Genomic DNA, 19,560 nt, shown 5'->3' with positions numbered 1-19,560 from the left:
CACCTTGGACACTAGCATCCATGGACTCTCAGGTTATATATATGTTTGTATATATTTAAGCATACTTTTAATTAAGTATGCAGATCTATTTGCATATTAGCTACATTACATTGTACTATAAGCTTTAAGTCATCTGCAGGTTACTTAGAATACATAACACATTGTAAATGCTATACACAGTCATCCGTAAAGATTTATTCATTTTATTCTGTGTGTGAATGTTTTGCCTGCATGTACGTCTGTGCACTGTGTCAGAAGATGCTTGAGAACCATGATGTGGGTGCTGAGAATCAAAGCCAGGTCCTCTGGCAGAGCACCAATGTTCTTAAACAGTGAGCCATTTCTCCAGCCCCTGCATGTAGATTTTATACTGTATTGTTCGGATAATGAGGACAAGAGAAGAATGTCTGCACATATTTTGTATACACACATATTTTCTGAATATTTTCAATCCAAGATTGTTTGCATTCACACCAGGAACTGCACAGACATAGAAGGGCAGGCAAGGGACCACACAGACACAGAAGGGACAGACTGTCCAAGATTTTTATAAAACAAGTAGCTCCAGAGTGTTTTCTCAGTGTTTCAGAAGAGAATATTTTATAATAAGATCTTCTCTAAAATTAATTAAAACCGTGAATCTTGAAAGATAAGTTGACAACACAGTGTTAAACTTGATGTTTAAAATAAGCCACCGTTCACTGCAGTTGATAGACTTTGTATATTCCCATGTGTTGTGTGGAGCCTCTCTTTCATCCATTAATCCTTCATCCTCCGGGATGAGTTCTGAAAGCACTGGGGATGATTCCAACTCAGGGTGAACAGAGCTTTAGTGATGCTCATAGGGAACGTCCTTCAGGCTCTGACCCACACTTGGGTGTTTTGAAACTGACGCCAGATCTTAATATGATGCTTTTGAGTTTGCTGCTTTTCCCCAGCAGCTTTGGGGGCAAATGTTAAAGAGAAATGTTTTACTCGTGAAACATAAAGAGCACTATAATTGCAAATGTTTTCAGCAATGACATCCGGCAAAGAGGGCCGCCCTTTGAGGCATACTGGCCAAGGGTGGCGTGGGTCAGACTGAAACTAAAAAGGCACTGCTATGTAATAGTCCCAGCCCTCAGTGGGGTTTTGTATAAAGCCTGTTTTGCCTTGGACAAAATAGTTAACTTCTTTTAATTTTAATTTCCTCCTCTGTAAGATGGTGGTAATATTAACTTCGTGTTCGCAGTGCTTTGCTCTGTGTCTGGGTTATAATCACCAGTTGACAATAGTTCTCTTTCCTTAAAGACACTGAGGGTTATTAGTTAGAACCTTGAGTGTTCTAGTTCTATGAGGTTGCTAGTGTATCCCTACATTTTCCCTAATTTCAATATTTGTTATCGATCATGTGAAAATATCCACAGTCCTTAGTTAGGACAGAGAGGTGCTTCATCTCCTCTTTCTGAATGCCGGGCTTTCTCATGAGAAGGTCTGCGAGTGAATCAGCTAACCTCCAAAGTTACCAAGGGAAAACTAGTCCTTCAAGACTCACACTCAAAGATGGTACAAGGCGACTTTGTTCTACTCTGCCCCTACTGGAACTACAGGATTCTTAACAATCACTGACCATCTTGCTGGCTCTTCCCAAATGCTGCATCACACACCACCCCAGACCCTTCCCCTGGGACTCCTGGCTCTCCTGATTACCTAGCAACTGAGTGTTCAATCAGGAAATATCTCCAGGATCCTGCGACATCCAGTACTCTTTCTAATTGGTTGATGTGTGTACATTTTAAGTGCTTAAATACTTTTGGACATCATTCCTGGTCTTGTTAGACAGTTATCCATCTATACTATATCCTTCCTTCCACTTATATTGAATTATGTTTTCAGTACTAAAGTATTCTTAGTAGTTTATTGGTTTTCTAAACTTTGCATTTCCCACCATTTGTAGCATTATAAATCATAAGTGTTCCCATTATCTTAATTGCACCTCTATATCAAAGTGACTAAGGGAAGGCTGGGCCTGATGACGCAAAGCCATAATTCATCACTGTGTAGCATGAGAAAGGAAAGTCTTAAGTCCAAGGCCACTCTGATTAACAAAGTGACACCCTGAAAAGAAAGAAAGAAAGAAAGAAAGAAAGAAAGAAAGAAAGAAAGAAAGAAAGAAAGAAAGAAAGAAAGAAAAGGAAACCTCTAATGGTTTGGCTCAAGGTTTCAGGGTTCATCTGGGAAGATTATCCTATGTTGCTTATTCATTTGTCAGTTAAGGAAAAGAAATAGGTACAGGCTGAGTAAGTGCTTAGAACCAAAAGTGTCTCAAATGTGTAGACTTTGAAAATTCTGGAATATTTGCACAAACGTTACTACTCAAAAAATTTTCAGTGTTTAGAACATTTCAGACATCACATTTTCAAGTCAACATTGTTCTCCATGCAATAGCAGTACACAGCATGTGATACTATGGTTGCCGTGGCACAGAGCTCATCACATATGGAGCATACTTCCCAGGAGCCAGCTTCTGCCTTCTTAGAGTTTGTTAATGTTGTTCTGGTTTACATAAAGATTTCCATTCCTTGTTTCCTGCGGCTTTCTTCATGTGCATTTGTGGAACCTGATCATGTACCTAGCTTTACATGAGCTGTAATACTTGTACACTCCCAGGCCAGGGCTGTTTTTGAGTCTTGCTCATCATGGAATCATCATAAGATTGGTTCAAAGTTCTAATTGCTGCACCCTGTAATTATTAGACATTAACTGCTAAAACAATTAATTATTTTCCTGTGGGTAATCCAATGCTACCCATGTACTCTAATTGAGAGAATTAGGAGTGCATCTTAGAAATAATTTACTCTCTCCAAGAATTTACTGGAGAATACTAGTGGTGAATTTTTTTCGTTTTCCATATTCACCTTGTGTGCATGTGTGTGGGTACACATGTATGGAGACATGTGGGTACACATGCATATATGTGCCTGTGCCTGTCAGCCCAAGGCAGAGTCTCATTCAAAGCAGAGCTCAATGACTGAAGGACAGGTCTTGGTGTCCAGCTTGCTCTAGGGATCCCCAGCCTCCACCCTCTGGAGCTGGGATTATGGGTGGGCCACCACACCCCCCAGGCATTTAAGTAGGATCTTGGGAATTCTTGTTCTCTTGCTTACCTGGCAAGCTCTTTAACCACTAAGCCATTACCTCAGCACATTCTCTAATTTTTTTATTATTTGGGATTAAATTCACATTTGTTGTGCAAGGTGTTTGGTTTTGGGTTTTTTTGTTTTTGTTGTTGTTGTTGTTGTTTTGTTGTTGTTTTATTTTTTGTTTTTTCACTAGCTTCCTATTTGGGGTATAGTTGGTATAATAAAAGCATTAAAAGCAAAACTGTTTCTTCATTATAATTTGAAGTAAAGCAAGACCATTTGCATCTGGGTGGCGCTGGAGGTTGACCCTCAGGCCGTCTGCTCACTAAGCAAGCTCTCTAACTCCGAGCTATATCTCCGGCCTTGAGGCAGCATCTCACTTGTCCAGGCTGCCATCGAACTTGCTTTTGCCTCAACCTCCCAAGTGGTTAGGATCACAGGTCTCTACCACCTGCCTGGATAGGAAACCAGTTTGGATTTTGAAATAGCTTGCATATGAGTATAAAATCACTTTGGTCTAACTTTAAAGAAGAAAATTTCATATTTATACCCCTTCCTTTTTAGGGGAAATATGCTAAGGAAGGATACCTTTAAGAGGAGATGTTTAAATTTTACACAATTAAACAAGTCTCACTTTGTTTTACAGAAGCCTAGAGAGCATACATTTAATCAGATTCATGCAGTGAATCTAACAATTTAGTTGACCTGAGTTACATTCTATGCCGCTTTGACTTGGACAATTCTTCTTTCCTTTGAGACAGCCTTGCTACCTATATGTTCACCAGATTGTAGCCCAAACTGTTGATCCTCCTTGTTCAGACTCCTGGGTTCTGGGGTTATGGTGTAGGCCACCAGTAATAAAACTCAAGTTTTAGTGTCTGCCTTCCCTTTTCCATGGTGCTGTGTAACCAGCATTTCCCATAGGAGGCAAAGAGATGTTTCTTTTGTTGTTGTTGTTGTTGTTTCATATATTTTTCTTTTTCATTCCTTCTTTCCTTCCTCTTTTTCTTACCTCTCTCCCTCCCTCTGTCCCTACTTTCTCTCTTTCTAACTATTTAGTGAATGTTCATCCCTGAAAAAAAGGACAGAGCATTGACTCAAGATTAGAATTTGAGAAATGGTTATGTGGGTTGAAAAAAATTCCAAGCAGTGTTTGAGGTTGAGGTTGTCTGATAAAAATGTGAAGAGGCAAAGCTCTGAGGTAATAAGTGCTGGCAGAGATTGTTAGGAGAGAGCACATGTGAGGAAGAGTCAGAAGAGGACTGAGCCTACCTTAGTGAAGAACTGTCAAAAATGATGGTTTGAAAGGTAGTGAAGTTTGCAGGCAAATGGATGGAACTAGTAAAGATCATCCTGTGTGAGGCAACACAGAAGCAGAAAGACACACATGGTATACTCACTCATGAGTGGCTATTGGACAAATAATACAGGATAAAGATACTAAAATCTGTACTCTTAAAGAAGCTAAACAATTAGAAGGACCCTACAGAAGATGCCCAATTTTCATTCAGAAGGGCAAACACTATAGACATTGGAAGCAGTAGAAGACAGGGAACAGGACAGAAGCCTACCACAGAGGGCCTCTGAAAGACTCTACTGATCAGGGTATCAGTAGAAGATGCTGAAACTCATAGCCAAATTTTGGGCAGAGTATAGGAAATCTTATGAAAGAAGGGGGAGATAGAAAGATCTGGAGGGGACAAGAGCTCCATAAGGAGACCAACAGAGCTAAAAAAAAAAAAAAAAAAAAAAAAAACAAAACTGGGGACCCTGCAGTATCAACCAAGGACCATGCATGGAGAGGACTGAGGACCTAAAACCCCAGCTCAGATATAGCCCACAGACTCAGATTCCCTCAATCTCCAAGTGGGGTACCTAGTAAGGGGATCAGGGACTCTGTCTGCTGTGAACTCAGTGGCTGGCTCTTTAATCACCTCCTCCTGGGAGTGAAGCCTTGCCAGGCCACAGGGGAAGACTATGCAACCAGTCCTGATAAGACCTGATAGGCTAGGGTCAGATGAAAGGGGAGGAGGACCTCCCCTATCAGTGGACTAAGGGAGGGGCATAGGAGGAGAACAGGGAGGGAGGATGATATTGGGAGGAGATGAGGGAGGGAGCCACAGCCAGGATACAAAGTGAGTAAATTGTAATAAATGATAAATTTTAAAGAAGAAAAAAAATCTAAGCACTTATAAAAATAGATAGATAGATAGATAGATAGATAGATAGATAGATAGATAGATAGATAGATGATATATAGAGAAAAGGTACTCTCCAACCAAGGCATCCGTGTCACCTGGATTCCTGTCAGAAATGTACAGTTTCAGTCCACTCTCTCAAAACTGCTGAGTCCTAAACTGGGGCTCATTCATCTATGCTTGAGTAAGTTCTCTAGATGGTTTTGCTGCATTCCCATATTTGAGAACCTCCAGGGTAGTTCAAGTGTTCTACACCATGAGTGAACCTTGCAGAAGACATTTTGTGTGGCTCCCATGTAGAACAGCAATTGGAGGAAGACGACCAGAGTGGACATATGTCAGTGCATAGATCTGTAGTGGTCAAGATGGACCGCTTACAGGAGGCCTGTAAGAGGCTTTCCAAACATTTCTGCCATAGACAGGGCAGCAAAAGAATCACTGTGCAGTTAATAACATCTAAAACTACATAATGAAGTGAAAGATTTAAAAAAAAATCTTAAGTACTCTCAAAGCCACTAAGTAACAGGCACTACAGAGGATTTAGAAAAGGTGTTGCAGCATCAGAGAGGATCCATCCAGCAATTGATGGAAACAGATGCAGAGGACCCACAGCCAAACATTGGGCAGAGAAGGGGAGGAAGAATTGTAGGAGCCAAAGGAGTCGTGGACACAAGAAAACCCAGAGAATCAACAAACCTGGACTCAAAAAGGCTCACTGAGACTGAACAGATAGTTAGGGAGCTTGCATGTGTCTAACAAAGGCATATGTATATATATATATATATATATATATATATATATATATATATATGTGTGTGTGTGTGTGTGTGTGTGTGTGTGTGTGTGTGTGTGTGTGTGTTTTGTGGGACTCCTAAAAGAGGGAAAAGGGGCTGTTTCTTACACCTTTGCTTGCTTTTGGAACCCTTGTCCCCCTGCTGAGTTGCCTCCCAGGACTGTGATAGGAGGGCAGGTGCCTGATCTTATTGCAACTTGATATTGCATGTTTGGTTGATATCTATGGGAGGCCTGCCCTTTCCTGGGGGGAAACAGGAAAAGTGGATGGGGCAGAGGTTGGTGGGAGGGAGAGGCTTAGAGGAGAGGAGGAAGAGAAGGCTATGGTCAGGATATAATGTATGAGAGAATAAGTTAATAAAAATATATCTAAAAGGAGAAAATTTTGTTGGTGGTGGCTGTTTAGATGTTTGGTTGTTTGATTGGTTTGGTTCAGGTCGGTTTGGTTTGGTTCAGGTCGGTTTGGTTTGGTTCAGGTCGGTTTGGTTTGGTTTGGTTTGGTGGGTCGGTGCATTCCTGTGTGTGTGTGTGTGTGTGTGTGTGTGTGTGTGTGTGTGTGTGTTTGGATGCTCGCATGTGTGTGTGTCTTTTGTGGGAAGGAAAGAAGAAATACCTATATTAGATAATGCAGAAGGAAGTAAAAACAATTAGAATAGCCTGATTTGTCATGCAGTGTTGGCCAAGATCATGAGAAGCCCCACAGCACAGCCTGCCCATTGAGATCCTATATTGGGCACAGTGAGTAGGCTCAGCCCAAATGTACTGTGACTCCCTGAGAGCCATCCAGGAAGAACATGTCTTTGGCTCAGACACTTAAGCATGCTTCAATTCTATTGAAACCCAAGAAACAAAGTACCCTAAGAACCAATATCTACTCACAAAAGCTGATGGAATGGGGCCACGTAAAAGATAAGCAGTAAATCTCACAACAGTTCCAAGTCACATCACTGAACTTTCTCTTTGCCTTTCTGTGTGAAAGGTGCCAGGGGTATATGTACAGCTATGTATGTGTGTTCATGTCTATGCATATGTCTATGGAACTCTGGGTATTTTTTCTTGGGGGTCATCTATCTTGTTTTTGTTTTGTTTTGTTTTGTTTTGTTTTGTTTTGTTTTGTTTGAGACAGAATCCCTCACTGGGATCTAGAAGTTATCTAACCTAGCTGTCCATCGAACCCCAGGGATCTGTTGTCTGTCTCCACCTCTCCAGTGCTGAGATTCCAAGTGCATGCCACCCATTCCTGACTGTTTAACATGAGTGCCGGTGAGAAATCAGGTCCTCACATCTGCATGTCAAGTATTTCACTTACTGGACTGTCTTCCTAGCCCCTGTCTTGGCTTTTTAAGATAAAACATTTCTGAGAATGCAGAAACGAGAATATTCAGTAAATTAAGTAAGTAATAGTCAATCTCAGTACACCTTCTCAATTTTTACAGCTTTTAATAATTAATAACCCAATCAGATATGCTTAACTCATGAATGCACCGACATTCCAGTTTGGATATTGACTTTTGTCTATGAACGTTTATTGAGTAACTGCATGACCACATGTGTCTGAGCACTGGCTGTGGGTTAGATGTGTGGTCAGCACCTCTGTGGGTCAGTTCTCAATGACAAGTGTTTCACAGGAAGCATTTTTCTTTATACCTTGTGTATCTCACCCTTGTTAAATTTCATCTAGCAGAACATTCTACACATAATAAGAAAAATTCTGTGGACAATGCTGTAGAGTGGACATGTACAAAAGCAATACGACATTCTCTTTTGTAATTTTGTTAGTATACTGTGCTAGAGGAGAAAAGTGACTTTGAAGAAGACTCTCAAACACTGTGGGAATGCAAATAACATCACTACTATGGAGTATATAAAATGTTCTTCAAAAACTGACAATAGAACTACTATATGACCCATGAATCTCACTATGTGTGTGTGTCACTCTGTGTTTGTGTGTATGTGTAATAAAGTCAGTATGTAATGGATCTGTCTGTACCCACCTGTGTTTTGCAGGATTATTTAAAGTCGCCATCATATACAATCCATTTGAGTCTTCATTAGTCAGTAATAGGTAAATAAAATAGAGTATATACACTCAAAGCTATTTGGCATTTTAGAAATTCAGAAGATCTTAGTATTTACAATAAGATGGATGAACATGGAGGATTTGTAAAATGAATAACCAGGTACCAAATGCTATGCACCATAATTTCATTAATAGGTGTAAAGGGAAAAAATAAACTCAAAGAAGTGGAGAATAAAGTGGTGGTTATGAAAGCTGTTGGGAAGAGGAGGTTGGGAAGGCATTTGCCAGAGAATGTGCAGTATCTCAGAAAGAAACAAGACCCTCAAAGGCTCTAAAGCAGAGATTCTAGTTAGTAATGAAATGCACTGGAAAACTGATGAGCAGATTTTGAGAGTTATCGCCATTTAAAAGGTGAGTATATTTCTTAATGTATGCGTATTTTAAAACACATACACAAAAATACAGAATTCCTATTTGTCAGTTAAAATTACTAATGAATTAAGATTTTTTAATGAAAAAAAATTTGGCTTTGGAAGCAGATAAGCATGGTATTGATCCTCCCCTCAAAACTTCATCTTTGTATGAAAAGAGAGATGAAAAGTTGTTTGTAAAGGAGATAATATATGATAAGTGTGGGGATAAGAAGTTACACAGATGAAGTCGCTGGAAATGTGGCAGCTGCAAATAGGAAGTAATATGTGGATGATATATTTAAAGTAAAACTGGATTATAATAGAGGTTGTGCGTCACTAATTCCTTTAATACACAAACTTAAAACAATGTTTGCAGGTATTCCTTGTTTTTAATGAAATATAAGATTGTATGCCATTCAGTTCTATCACTAAGTTTGGATCTTGTAGAACACAGGAAAATATTTAATTGCAATTGCAATAACAAATACTCAAAATAAAATATTAAGTATGAAATTAACAGAAGGCTATAACTTAAATATAATTTACTTGAACCTTAAAGATGACATTTACCTTAGTTTTAAATTTGATTTAAAGACTTTATTTTAATTCATATTGATATCTCTGTGTATTGACGTAAACTGATTATATTTTATCAGAAATACAATATATAAGAAAGTTTACTATTGTACCAAAGAAAATAGATAAACTGATAATTTTTTATTAGTCCTTTGAGAGTTCAGAGCTTCATACAACATGTTTTAATAATATTTACCCAAGACACCAGCTCTATATCCCCTTTTTGAAAATATGCTTCAGGATTTATTTGTGCTCCCAAATGTTTTTGGACATGTAGTTTCCCACTGGAATGTGCTGAACTTGTTCCTACCTCTCCCAGCAGCTAGCAACTGCCATTCCTCCGGAGTTAAGGGTAAGCTTATTTAGCTTCTAATGGCCTGATTGCTAAGACACTCAAAATAAACAACGGATATACTTAAGCTAATTTCATTAAGTGCTCTGAGCTTTCCTATGTAAAATTCCATTTTGAAATGAAGACCAAGAAAGCATCTTACAACTTTTACCTATAAATGCCTTTTCTCCACTCTTTCAGGACTTCGCCTACCATTTTGTAGTGTTTGTCTTCTACTTTGGAGCCTTTGTATTGGAAGCAGCAGCCACCTCCCTGCACGACCTGCAATGCAACGCAACCATGACTGTGCAGCCGCTGCTCAGCAACAACCAGTACAACGTCAACGTGGCAGCCACAGTGAGTGCTCCCTGAGGAAAGCGTTGCTCATCCCTGGCCAAGCATTCAGGAGACCCCTTAGGCAGCAGTGGCCTTGTAATAGTAGCCTTTAGAATTAAATATGTAATAGCTACTTATTTATCTGTTCAGTGGTCCGATGAGCAGAGTACCGTCATCATCCCGCTGTTGTGTGTGACTCAGTTGCAGCCCAAAGATGTTGACATTATCTGAGAAGACAATGGGTCTATGTTACTTGATTTTTTAAGAACTCATTGTCGTGTTCTCTTTTTCTAAATGTTCAGACCTGGTGAAGGAGATTGTTTCTAGCTCTGCTCTTTTCTACTTTGCACCCATTTTAAATCGAGATTATTGGCTGCGCGTTTACCATGGACTGTCAAGTAGAAAGGGGTTTCCTCCAGATGGAGCTGACGTGGATAAGTTACAGTTCTTATTGTTGGGGTCAGTGCCAGTGGTGGGGAGGCAAATTCACCAGCCACCATAACAGATGGGATACAGGAGAAAGCCTTCTGTGGGGACTTTAAACAAGAATCCTCCTTCATTCACACACTGTAGACTGTCATTTTGTATAAACAATACAAAGAAATAGTTTTTGTTTTCATGGATAACATTTAAAACTATCACAGATTGAAACTACTTCTTTGATTGATATTTAATAGTTCCTATAGGGCTTTAATGAGCCTAGCGTCTTCTCTTTAGCCCTTGCCTCATAAAGTCTCCAACTTTTAGAATTCTCTAGGCAGTTATTTTCTAGATGTGCCTCTTCTGGGAACCTGTTTCTCTCTCTCTGCCAAAGTGAAACCACCTGCATGTATGGTGTCTTTTATGACATTCTAGTTTATCCACCCACTTCAGTACAGTCAGAACTCCAGCTCTTAAGTTTCCCAAAGCTTAAATTGATCAGCCATTCATGTGTCACGTTGGGTTAAATCTTGTACTTTTTTTTTTTTTTGTTCAGTGTAGCTGAGAATGAGGGCAATTCCTTCTCACTGATAATAGATTCCCAAAGCACTAATTCTCACTCAGAGGAAATTTTCTGCATTAGAAATGCATTACAGAAACAAGTGGCACAAGTAAAGTTAATTAAACTGTGACAAATTCCTCCTCAGTTTCCTGGTTAAGAATGTCCAGTGAAGAGGTTGGGGGAGGAGAAGACGGAGGAGAAACTGTGATCAAGATGTAAAATAATTAATTAGTTAATTAAAATTTTTTAAATACAAAAATGAACCTCTACCCTAGCCAGGTAGTAGCGACATGTGCCTTTAATCCCAGCACCTGTGAGGCAGAGGCAGCAGGATGTCTGAGTTTGAGGCCAACCTGGTCTATAAAGTGAGTTCCAGGACAACCAGGACCAAAACCCTGTCTGGAAAAACAAAACAAAACAAAAAAAGAATTGTATTGTCTTGTAATCTCCTTTGACTCACAAACCTCTCAATGTCATGTGCGGACAATGTGGACTATTTACTTATCTGTACCAAGTGCAGTGATGTTTGCACAGTCGGTGTTAATGAAGCCCACATGGCACCAAGGAAGCAGCTCCAAGCAGGGCTTGGGCTATGATGACTGTCTCCCAGAAGAGAGAGAAGGAGCCACCCTCATGACTCATTCCTGCAGGGTTTGTCCACCGAGTTCTAAAAATCACAGAAACGATCTGATGTGTCCTCAGCGTTTGATGGTTACTGGATGATTAGATAACAGACTGAATTTTTAATACGCTGCCTAGGGTTTCATAAGTATTTAAACACATGAGCCTGCTACATGAGAAAATGTTGAATGTGAGGCTGGGTGTAGATTTGAAAATTAAGGGCTGCAGTGTGCAAATGGAAGTCCAGTGCTGTGAGCAGATAAAGCAAAGTCATCAAAACATAGATCCCTACAAAATATTGTCCTGAATTGAAGCATCTTTAGGTCATTTGGTGAGCATCTGTTCAGTGGCCTCTTAGGATGTGCTTGCTAAAAGTCCATGTTGTGAGTCTGAACGCAGTTTTTCTTCTCCTGTTCTTAGGTTTTTGCCTTTATGACCACGGCTTGTTATGGTTGCAGTCTGGGTCTGGCTTTGCGAAGATGGCGACCGTAACACTCCTGGGAAACTGACAGTTGTGTGCTTGTTTCATTTGTCTACTTTATATGTCTGATCACTTGGGTACCATTGGTCCTGATAAAACATTCCAAGCATCATTTTCTTACTACAGAGAGAAACTCAGTGAAAACTGTGGTTTGTTACATAGGTGGCATTTTCATTTTATTCTGATTTTAGAGAAGTATCCTTTCAATTTTCGTCTCTTTCTTATTTTAAATACATTTTCCTTGTATATTCCTAAAATATACAGACACTGTTCACAAAACAATAGTATTCCTTTTGTTTGTTAAGTCACCCAAACTTTAATAATAATACATAGCTAAAACAATACATCTCAAGCAGGATTCTCATTTACTCCTACCTTTAATATAAAACAGGAAATGAGATACATTTTTTTTTAACCAAAGGGCCAGGTAGCACATATATAAGCTTAAGAGGCCATATAGCTTCTGTGGAAATTTTTCTATCCTATGATAACACAAAAGCAGCTACAGATGACGTAAATAAATGAGCATGTCTGTAGCCTAATAAAGCTCTATTTACAAAAAGGGAGCAAGATTGGATGTGGTCCACAGACCACAATTTTATCAACTACTGCCAAAAAACCTTAGGTGTTCTTCAGTTCATTGAACCATCATAAGGTTTATCAACCTCATTAGACAAGCCACATAACATATTTTGTTTCATTATGCAACAATCACATTGCCTTTGGTTAATTGTTAAATATGTACCCATGGCAGGACATACAGTTTCTCAAGATAACCTCAGCAGAGCCTTGGATGTACAGAAAAATAAGGTATGAAATAAACTCCAAACTAATAATCTCCTAATAGCTCAGCAAGACTCTCACATGAGAGTGCTTAAGACATGATCCCCAGAGGAAATTAATCACTACTGGAACTGGAATCTTGCTACTGATGTCTTACTTTGGTTTATTTATGCCACAGACTATTGTTGTTTGCCCTGTGCATGAATATATAAATATTTATGTATGTAAAGTTTTTCCACATAGCTCTCTGAAGAGTTGAGTTTTTACTTCTGATTGTTTTTGCATTACTTTCTGAGTTAAATTTGAATAGAATATTAACTAGACCATAAAGCTATAGATTATTACATGCTTTGATAATAGCCTAGATATCTATGCTGTTTTTACATTGGTATCAGACAGGCAAAGTCAGTTTAAGACAGTAGCTAACACAAAAACTAGATGTGGCTGAATAGTACAGAAAACAATCCTAGTCCATCTGTAGACATTGTGGGCTTGGCAGTGTGCCACAAATGGCTTGAATCAAGAGCAAATCAGAAGTAGGCCAAGGTTCCCCCCACATTCTCATACAAGCTACTTTGCCTGTTGCTTTAACAGGGCTGCCTCTGGAAATGGGCTTGGGAATTGCTTCCTAGCTGATCCATCACCTAAGAGTGCCATGCACAGCTGGAGCATTAGAATTCGTGGAATATTAGGAAAATATGAGTGAAGAGCATAACCAATGCCCAGAGATCAAGTGCTGTTTACCTAGTCCTTCCCCAGAAGAGTGCCTCCTGGGGGCTCAGTTTGTAATACAGCTAAAGAAGAGATATACTTCTATATGTAGCTTGAAAAAAAATCAGTCTTATGACCTTACACTCTTGTTTTATCTCTTCTATAATGCCTGACTTCCTTTATTATTCTAGCTCCAGACCACACACTGAAAACCTGTATTATGAGTTCTATATCATGATGTCATAAATGTGCCATAAAGATACATTGTACGTTGTACTTGGAATCACTAAAATGTAGTACACTAGAATTGAGTTGAAATTTTTCCCCCCAAGGTGTAACAGGCCATGCTTGGTATGGTATTAATTTAAACGAATTCATTCAGATGTATTGGTGGTACTTTTGTAAATGGATTGCTTCTAGATTAGCAAGAACCAAACCCAAAGCTCACTAACTGTGAATATTTAGATGTGTAGATTAATTGCATTCTAGATTTGTGAGCTGAGTGACAAAGCACTTGAACAAAAATAATGGCGTTTAAAAATCTCTTTTCATATCTTAGCTGTAAAAACAAGAAAGTGTTGGTTGGTTTTAAAATCTGATAAATTTATTTTATAAGTGTTATGACTCTAATAAAGTATTCATTTGATAATCTTTTGGGTCACTGTTTTTAAATGCCACTCACTTTGACATTCAGTTAACTGTTTAGTACAAAGCAGACTGAAGTTCTAGACCTATGAATGAGCTCTGTTTCAGGTAGTTCTGTGTAAAACAGAGTCTCTCAGGAAATGCCGGTAAATGTTTTTCTGGGTTGAACACAAGGAGGAAAAACCTGGTGAAGTATTATGAGAGGGAACTTAAAGTGAAAAGTGCACTCTGTTTTATCTAGAAAGTATCTGGTCCATGTGTCATGTGTTGTTTGAAGCATTTTTAAAAAAATATTATCTCTTGGTCTTCAAACCAGAGCCCAGAGGGGCTTGTGGAGACTGAAGCACCAACCAAGGACCAAGGATGGAATGGACCTAGGCCCTATCCACATATGTAGCCAATGGGCAACTCAGGCTTCATGTGGGTTACCTAGTAAGGGGAGCAGGAAAGTTCTCTGTTGCCTGATCTTTCCAGGCCACAAAGGAAGAGGATGCAGACAGTCCTGATGAGACTTGATAGGCTGGGGTCAGCTGGTAGGGGAGAAGGGCTCCCCTTTCTGAGGACTAGAGGAATGGGATAAAGAGGAAAAGGGAGGGAGGGTGGGACCAAGAGGAGATGAGTGAGGAGGCAACAATCAGGATGTAAAGTGAATAAATTATAGAAAATAAACTTTAAAAAAGTATTAAAAATATTATCTTACCTAATCCTTATCAGAACTACCAGAAGCCTGGATATCATTACCTTATTTTAAAGATAAGAAGACTGAACCACTTTGGAGGACAGCCAGAGTCCTCCACTTACCAGAAGAAAGCTAGTCTTCAGAGGCATGAAATCAGTCTCTTGATTTCTCTGTATGCCTCTGCTCTCCCAGATTTTGACTTCCTTCTCCCCGGTCGCACCAAAAGTATTTAGCAGAATGTTTAATCATATCTTGTCTTAGACTATTTTTATCTCATATCTAATCTTAGGCTATTTTTATCTTAAACAAAACCCATGATATTCAAAGAGTGATGTTGGCCAACATGGCTGGGTAGGAAGGTAGTTCAGGCGGTAGAATTATTGCCCTCAATGTATAACTCTGGTTTTGATACCAAGAACCACAGACTGTGGTAGCATGTGACTCTAATGCCACCCAGCACTCAAGAAATAGAGGCAGAATAATCAGAAGTTCAGTGAATAAACATCACCCTATCTTCTTTCCCAATGCATATAGTTTACTTTTTGTTGTGTATCTTTACCTCAAAAGCTGTACAGTCTACATAATGAGTTAAAGGCCAGCCTGGGATATGTAAGGACTTGTATCAAAAAAAAAAAAAAAAAAAAAAAAAAAGAAAGAAAGAAAAGGAATTCAGGCCAAGGCTGCGTGGAGAGGGTAGTATTGGGCAGCTATTGTCTGGGTTATTTGGCTTTCTTGTTTGCTAACATGTTCACCTTGGTGTGGAAGGGGTTAAGTTAAAGGGGCTAAGAGATGCTTTGGTGAATGAGCAGCATTATCTCATGCTGAGTCAGCTGTTTTCCAAGTTGTAGTGATCCCTAAAACTAATTTCAACAGACTTTTCCGGTGTGTGATATCCAACATCAGACTCATAAAAGTAAACTGATGTTCTATGCTTGTTTGCTGGAGGCTGTGAATGAGAAAATGAAGTGAGATGTGTAATGTGGGGACTGGTGGTGATAGATCCGAACTTTTAGCATAAATACTGAGCTTTGGTTTTTCCAAAGAAAGAGTGACAAAATTATTTAACCTCCCACACACACGCTACTATACTTATTTATATGTGAGCAAATACAATCTCAGCAAATAAACATGATTCCATGTTCTTTCCTAATGCAATATATTTTACTTTTTTGTTTGTGCATCTTTACCTCAAAAGCTATACTGTCTGTAAAAATTTGTAAATTTCTTACATAGCATGGACATAGTTTTCTGGTTATATTCAATTTGAGAGACATTTAAGAAGAGAAAAATATTTCCCTTAACAGCAGTATGAGAAAGCCAAGTCACTTCTCCATACCTCCCCTATGTCCCACTAATGATCATGTAAGTCTCTGAGCCGACCCCTGTGGAAGAGGAACCAGGATCGAGTTAGAACAAGATGTTTTTGGAGGTAATGACTATGAGAAATGAACATAAGTAGGAAAGTTTCCTACCCCACATGCAGGGATGGCAGAAGGAAGAGTGAGCATAGGTAGGAAGAGTCTCAGCCTAAGATCTCCTGAGAAAGTCTTACTGAGCTAGCCATGAGCCCCAGCCTCAAGGTTGCCCACAAAAAAGTCCCAGATACCTAAACACGGCAAGTCCTATTGCAACATCATGACCTATCATTGGTGATGAATTACTCAAAAAGTGTGAAAACTCAGCTCATTGGCTCAAAAACATAACAAAGGTCCCACAGGCACCTGTAGCGAAAAACTGTCAGACTGAAATGACTTCTGTGCATGGGTCACTGTTAGAAATCTGAAAAGCACACATCCTAATCTCTGCTTTGGGTCACTTGCGCCTAATAAATCTACTTCTCCATGCATGTCCTTGAAGTCATTCCTCGCTGAATCTCTTGGCAGAAGGAAAACACTTAGAAAGACGTTAGTGGATAAACTGAACCACATCGCTATGGGTGGTTGGAGAACCACGCTGCTTTTTACCATCTCCCTCTCAGTGATCAATTCTGAATTGTATTGGCTGTCACTCACCTCTCTCTACAAGTCTTTGTGCAGTATCTGGTGTATGCCTGAAACCTTTCTTCATGAGGAAACTTGTCTTCTGACAATTTCTGCATATGGGGCGATTGAGCATGTATATTCTTAGCCGTAAATGAATGAGAAAGTACCAAAAATGGGCCCCACATGTGTTCATATCCCTCCTTGCATCCACTCTGTCAAACCAGTTGTCCTCTTTACCAATATGTGTTGACTACCCACGAACAGAGAGCAATGCCTTCTTATCTGATTCATAAGTTCCCTGGAAGGATGAACCTAAACCTTCAAGGATAGAAAGTGCCAAGTCCTTGGTAAGCCACTAGTAACGCAATGGAGTGGCCTCTATTTCCATATTCCCCCCAACCTCATGTGTTCTTCATTTTGAATACAGTGCCTTATAGAAATCTCAGGTTCAGTGGGCCTATGACACCCAAAAACATCACTTGAACTTCACGGTCTGTATTGGTGTCTCAGGTTTTCATCAGACCACCCCAACACTCAATCAGCTGCTTCTGGAAGGTATAGTATGTTATATGGTGATGACAAACTTGTGGGAATGTCACCTTGGTTGGCTGCTGAGTTGAGTCTGATGTCCCTGCAAGTGATAAACTTTAGACACCCACTGTGTTGCAAAAGTATATATTCTCACTTTGGGACATTTTTCTTTCACAAATGGTGCCTAAGATAAAACTCAGGGGGAAAGAAGAGAATAAATCCTTGTGACATTGAAAATGACTTAGATTTTCCTCTGTAATATTTAAAGGACAAGAAAAGCAACAACAACAACAAAAAAGAAATGGATAAAATAAACTTGAAGATAAAACAAGCAAACAAAAAAAAACCTGTTGTATATTAGAGGACACTATAAAGATGTGAAAGATAACTTACAGAATGGGGAAAAATCATTTTTCTTGAAGGTACAGTATACAGAATATATAAAGCATTTTTATAACTCAAACAGATAATCCAGTTCAAAATTGTCAAAGGACTTGCATGAAACTACTCCAAAGCAGAGCCAAGAATGGCCAACCAGCAAGCACAGGACTGGACGTCAGCATGTATAGCCTTCAGGGAAATGCAAATCAAACTAAAGCAGACATCACTCGACAACAGAGGAATAGATGGCTATATTTTTTTTTAAAGAAAATTACTAAATTGGAACCTTCTATATTACAGGTGAAATTGTAAAATGTTAGTTATTGTAAAGGGTTTGAAAATTCTTCAAAACACTTGGAGGGCAAACAGAACTATGTGTCCTTGACATTCTTGGATGGCAGCTTAGTCTACTCTCTGGGTAAATTATAATTAGGAGTGATTGTTCTAAAAAAAGAAAGACTTCTGTTCTGTTAATTCTCTTGACAATCTTCAGAGTTTGGGCATTCTTTAAAGTAATGACTTTAAAGGGTGGCTTTACCAGGAAGGCTCTGTACCAGTTCTGAACTGGAAGTTCTGAACAATTTCCAGGGAATCAGAGGAAGTCTTCTCAATCACTCGGAATAACTGCCGATAGCCAGTGTGGGCACTGTCCAAGAGGCGAGGTCGGTTAGTGAAGGGAGCTCCAGGAAGCAACTTTCCTTGGAGAGAGAGGCACAAACATAAACAAGTTAAAGGTATAAATCTTATGGAAAAGAGGATCAGAATGCTTCATGTAGAAGTGATAGACGGGAGAGGTGAAAACTCGGTCAAGGGGGAGTAGTTACGGCAGTGCCCTATTCACTCACAAAGGCTCTAAAGCAGAGACTGTTGAGCAAGGCGGCGGCTGCCGCTCCACTGGTGCTTGGAGAAGAGTGTGGTGCCTGCACTTGCACTACTCGTGCTGTATTTGTAACCATCCGGGTCAGGCAGAAAAACTGTGCTAAGGGCCTCCAGCTTGCTCCCATAAACCCCCGAGTGACATCCTGGTGTTCTGTGAGCTGACATTCTAATACAACAACTCCATGCCTTACGCGGTCCCTTTGCTGAAAGGAAAGGCCCGAAGTCCTTACTTTTTAATTTTTGCTCATCTCACAATCAAGTGCAGTGTCCTGTAGTCAGAACCACTGGATTGATGCTAGATGAAAGGAAGCAAATGCAGAATTGCTTCTGAAGTGAGCGAAGCTGGTGGGATATTAATTATTGCCGGGTTACTTTGAATTCAGGGTTTTTTTTTCCCTTCAGTTGAATAATGAAACTTTCTTTCCAGGGCCCTCATGGGAATTTTTATTATGCCTTCCTCAAAATTTTCCATTAACTCATAAAATTCAAATCAGCTCTGAAATTTTGAGCGATGTTTTAGGGATTTGATCTGAAGGTACTTAATAAAGAATTGACTTCAGAGAGGCCAAAGCCCTTACCCATGCAGAGGAGGTAGAGGGAAGATTGGGTACAAAGTAACAGCTGGATAGGATTAAGGTTCTGGTGTTCTGCACAGTGGGAGACTGAAATTAACAGTAATAAATTTTATATTTCAGAATAGGTAGAGATAGGCTCTATGTTTTCTCTATGGGCTAATTCCCTGCTGCAATTATCAGGCCTTATGGATATATGTGGAAATATCATACTCTACTCTACAAGTGGGTATAGTTAAACCTGCATTACAAAACCAATCTGCATTCCTGTGTTGTGTGAATTCTGGAAACAACTAGGCAGACCGGAACACATTTTTAAATCATGGTACCTCTGCTGTATGTTATACATGTTGTGAAAAGTGGTTTGGGGTTTCCTTCACTGAACACAGCTTTGAACATATGAGTGAGCCCTCTTTTGGCTGAAGAGCAGCATTAGCAGACAGCATTTACTGAGCATACTTTGTGTGATAATCACTCATTTAAGAATCCTGCATGCATCAAATTTAATCTTCACAGTTACAAGGC

At 39.5% G+C, this 19,560-nt stretch overlaps 1 protein-coding gene across 1 annotated transcript in view; it reads left to right on the top strand.

Moving 5' to 3' along the window:
* Positions 1–14,015, top strand: part of Mal2 (mal, T cell differentiation protein 2) — a 28,782-nt gene extending 14,767 nt beyond the window's left edge. Inside the window, exons 3-4 of the mRNA XM_021657941.2 lie at positions 9,654–9,809; positions 11,812–14,015. Of these exons, the coding sequence (XP_021513616.1) occupies positions 9,654–9,809; positions 11,812–11,883 (228 nt within the window). The 3' untranslated portion in view covers positions 11,884–14,015. The remainder of the gene's footprint in view (positions 1–9,653; positions 9,810–11,811) is intronic.
* The last annotated feature ends 5,545 nt before the right edge of the window (positions 14,016–19,560 follow it).

The sequence above is a fragment of the Meriones unguiculatus genome, chromosome 8, assembly GCF_030254825.1.
Source record: "Meriones unguiculatus strain TT.TT164.6M chromosome 8, Bangor_MerUng_6.1, whole genome shotgun sequence".
NCBI lineage: Eukaryota > Metazoa > Chordata > Mammalia > Rodentia > Muridae > Meriones > Meriones unguiculatus.
The sequence above is the reverse complement of the archived record's forward strand: the minus strand, read 5'-3'. Positions and strand labels throughout refer to the sequence as shown.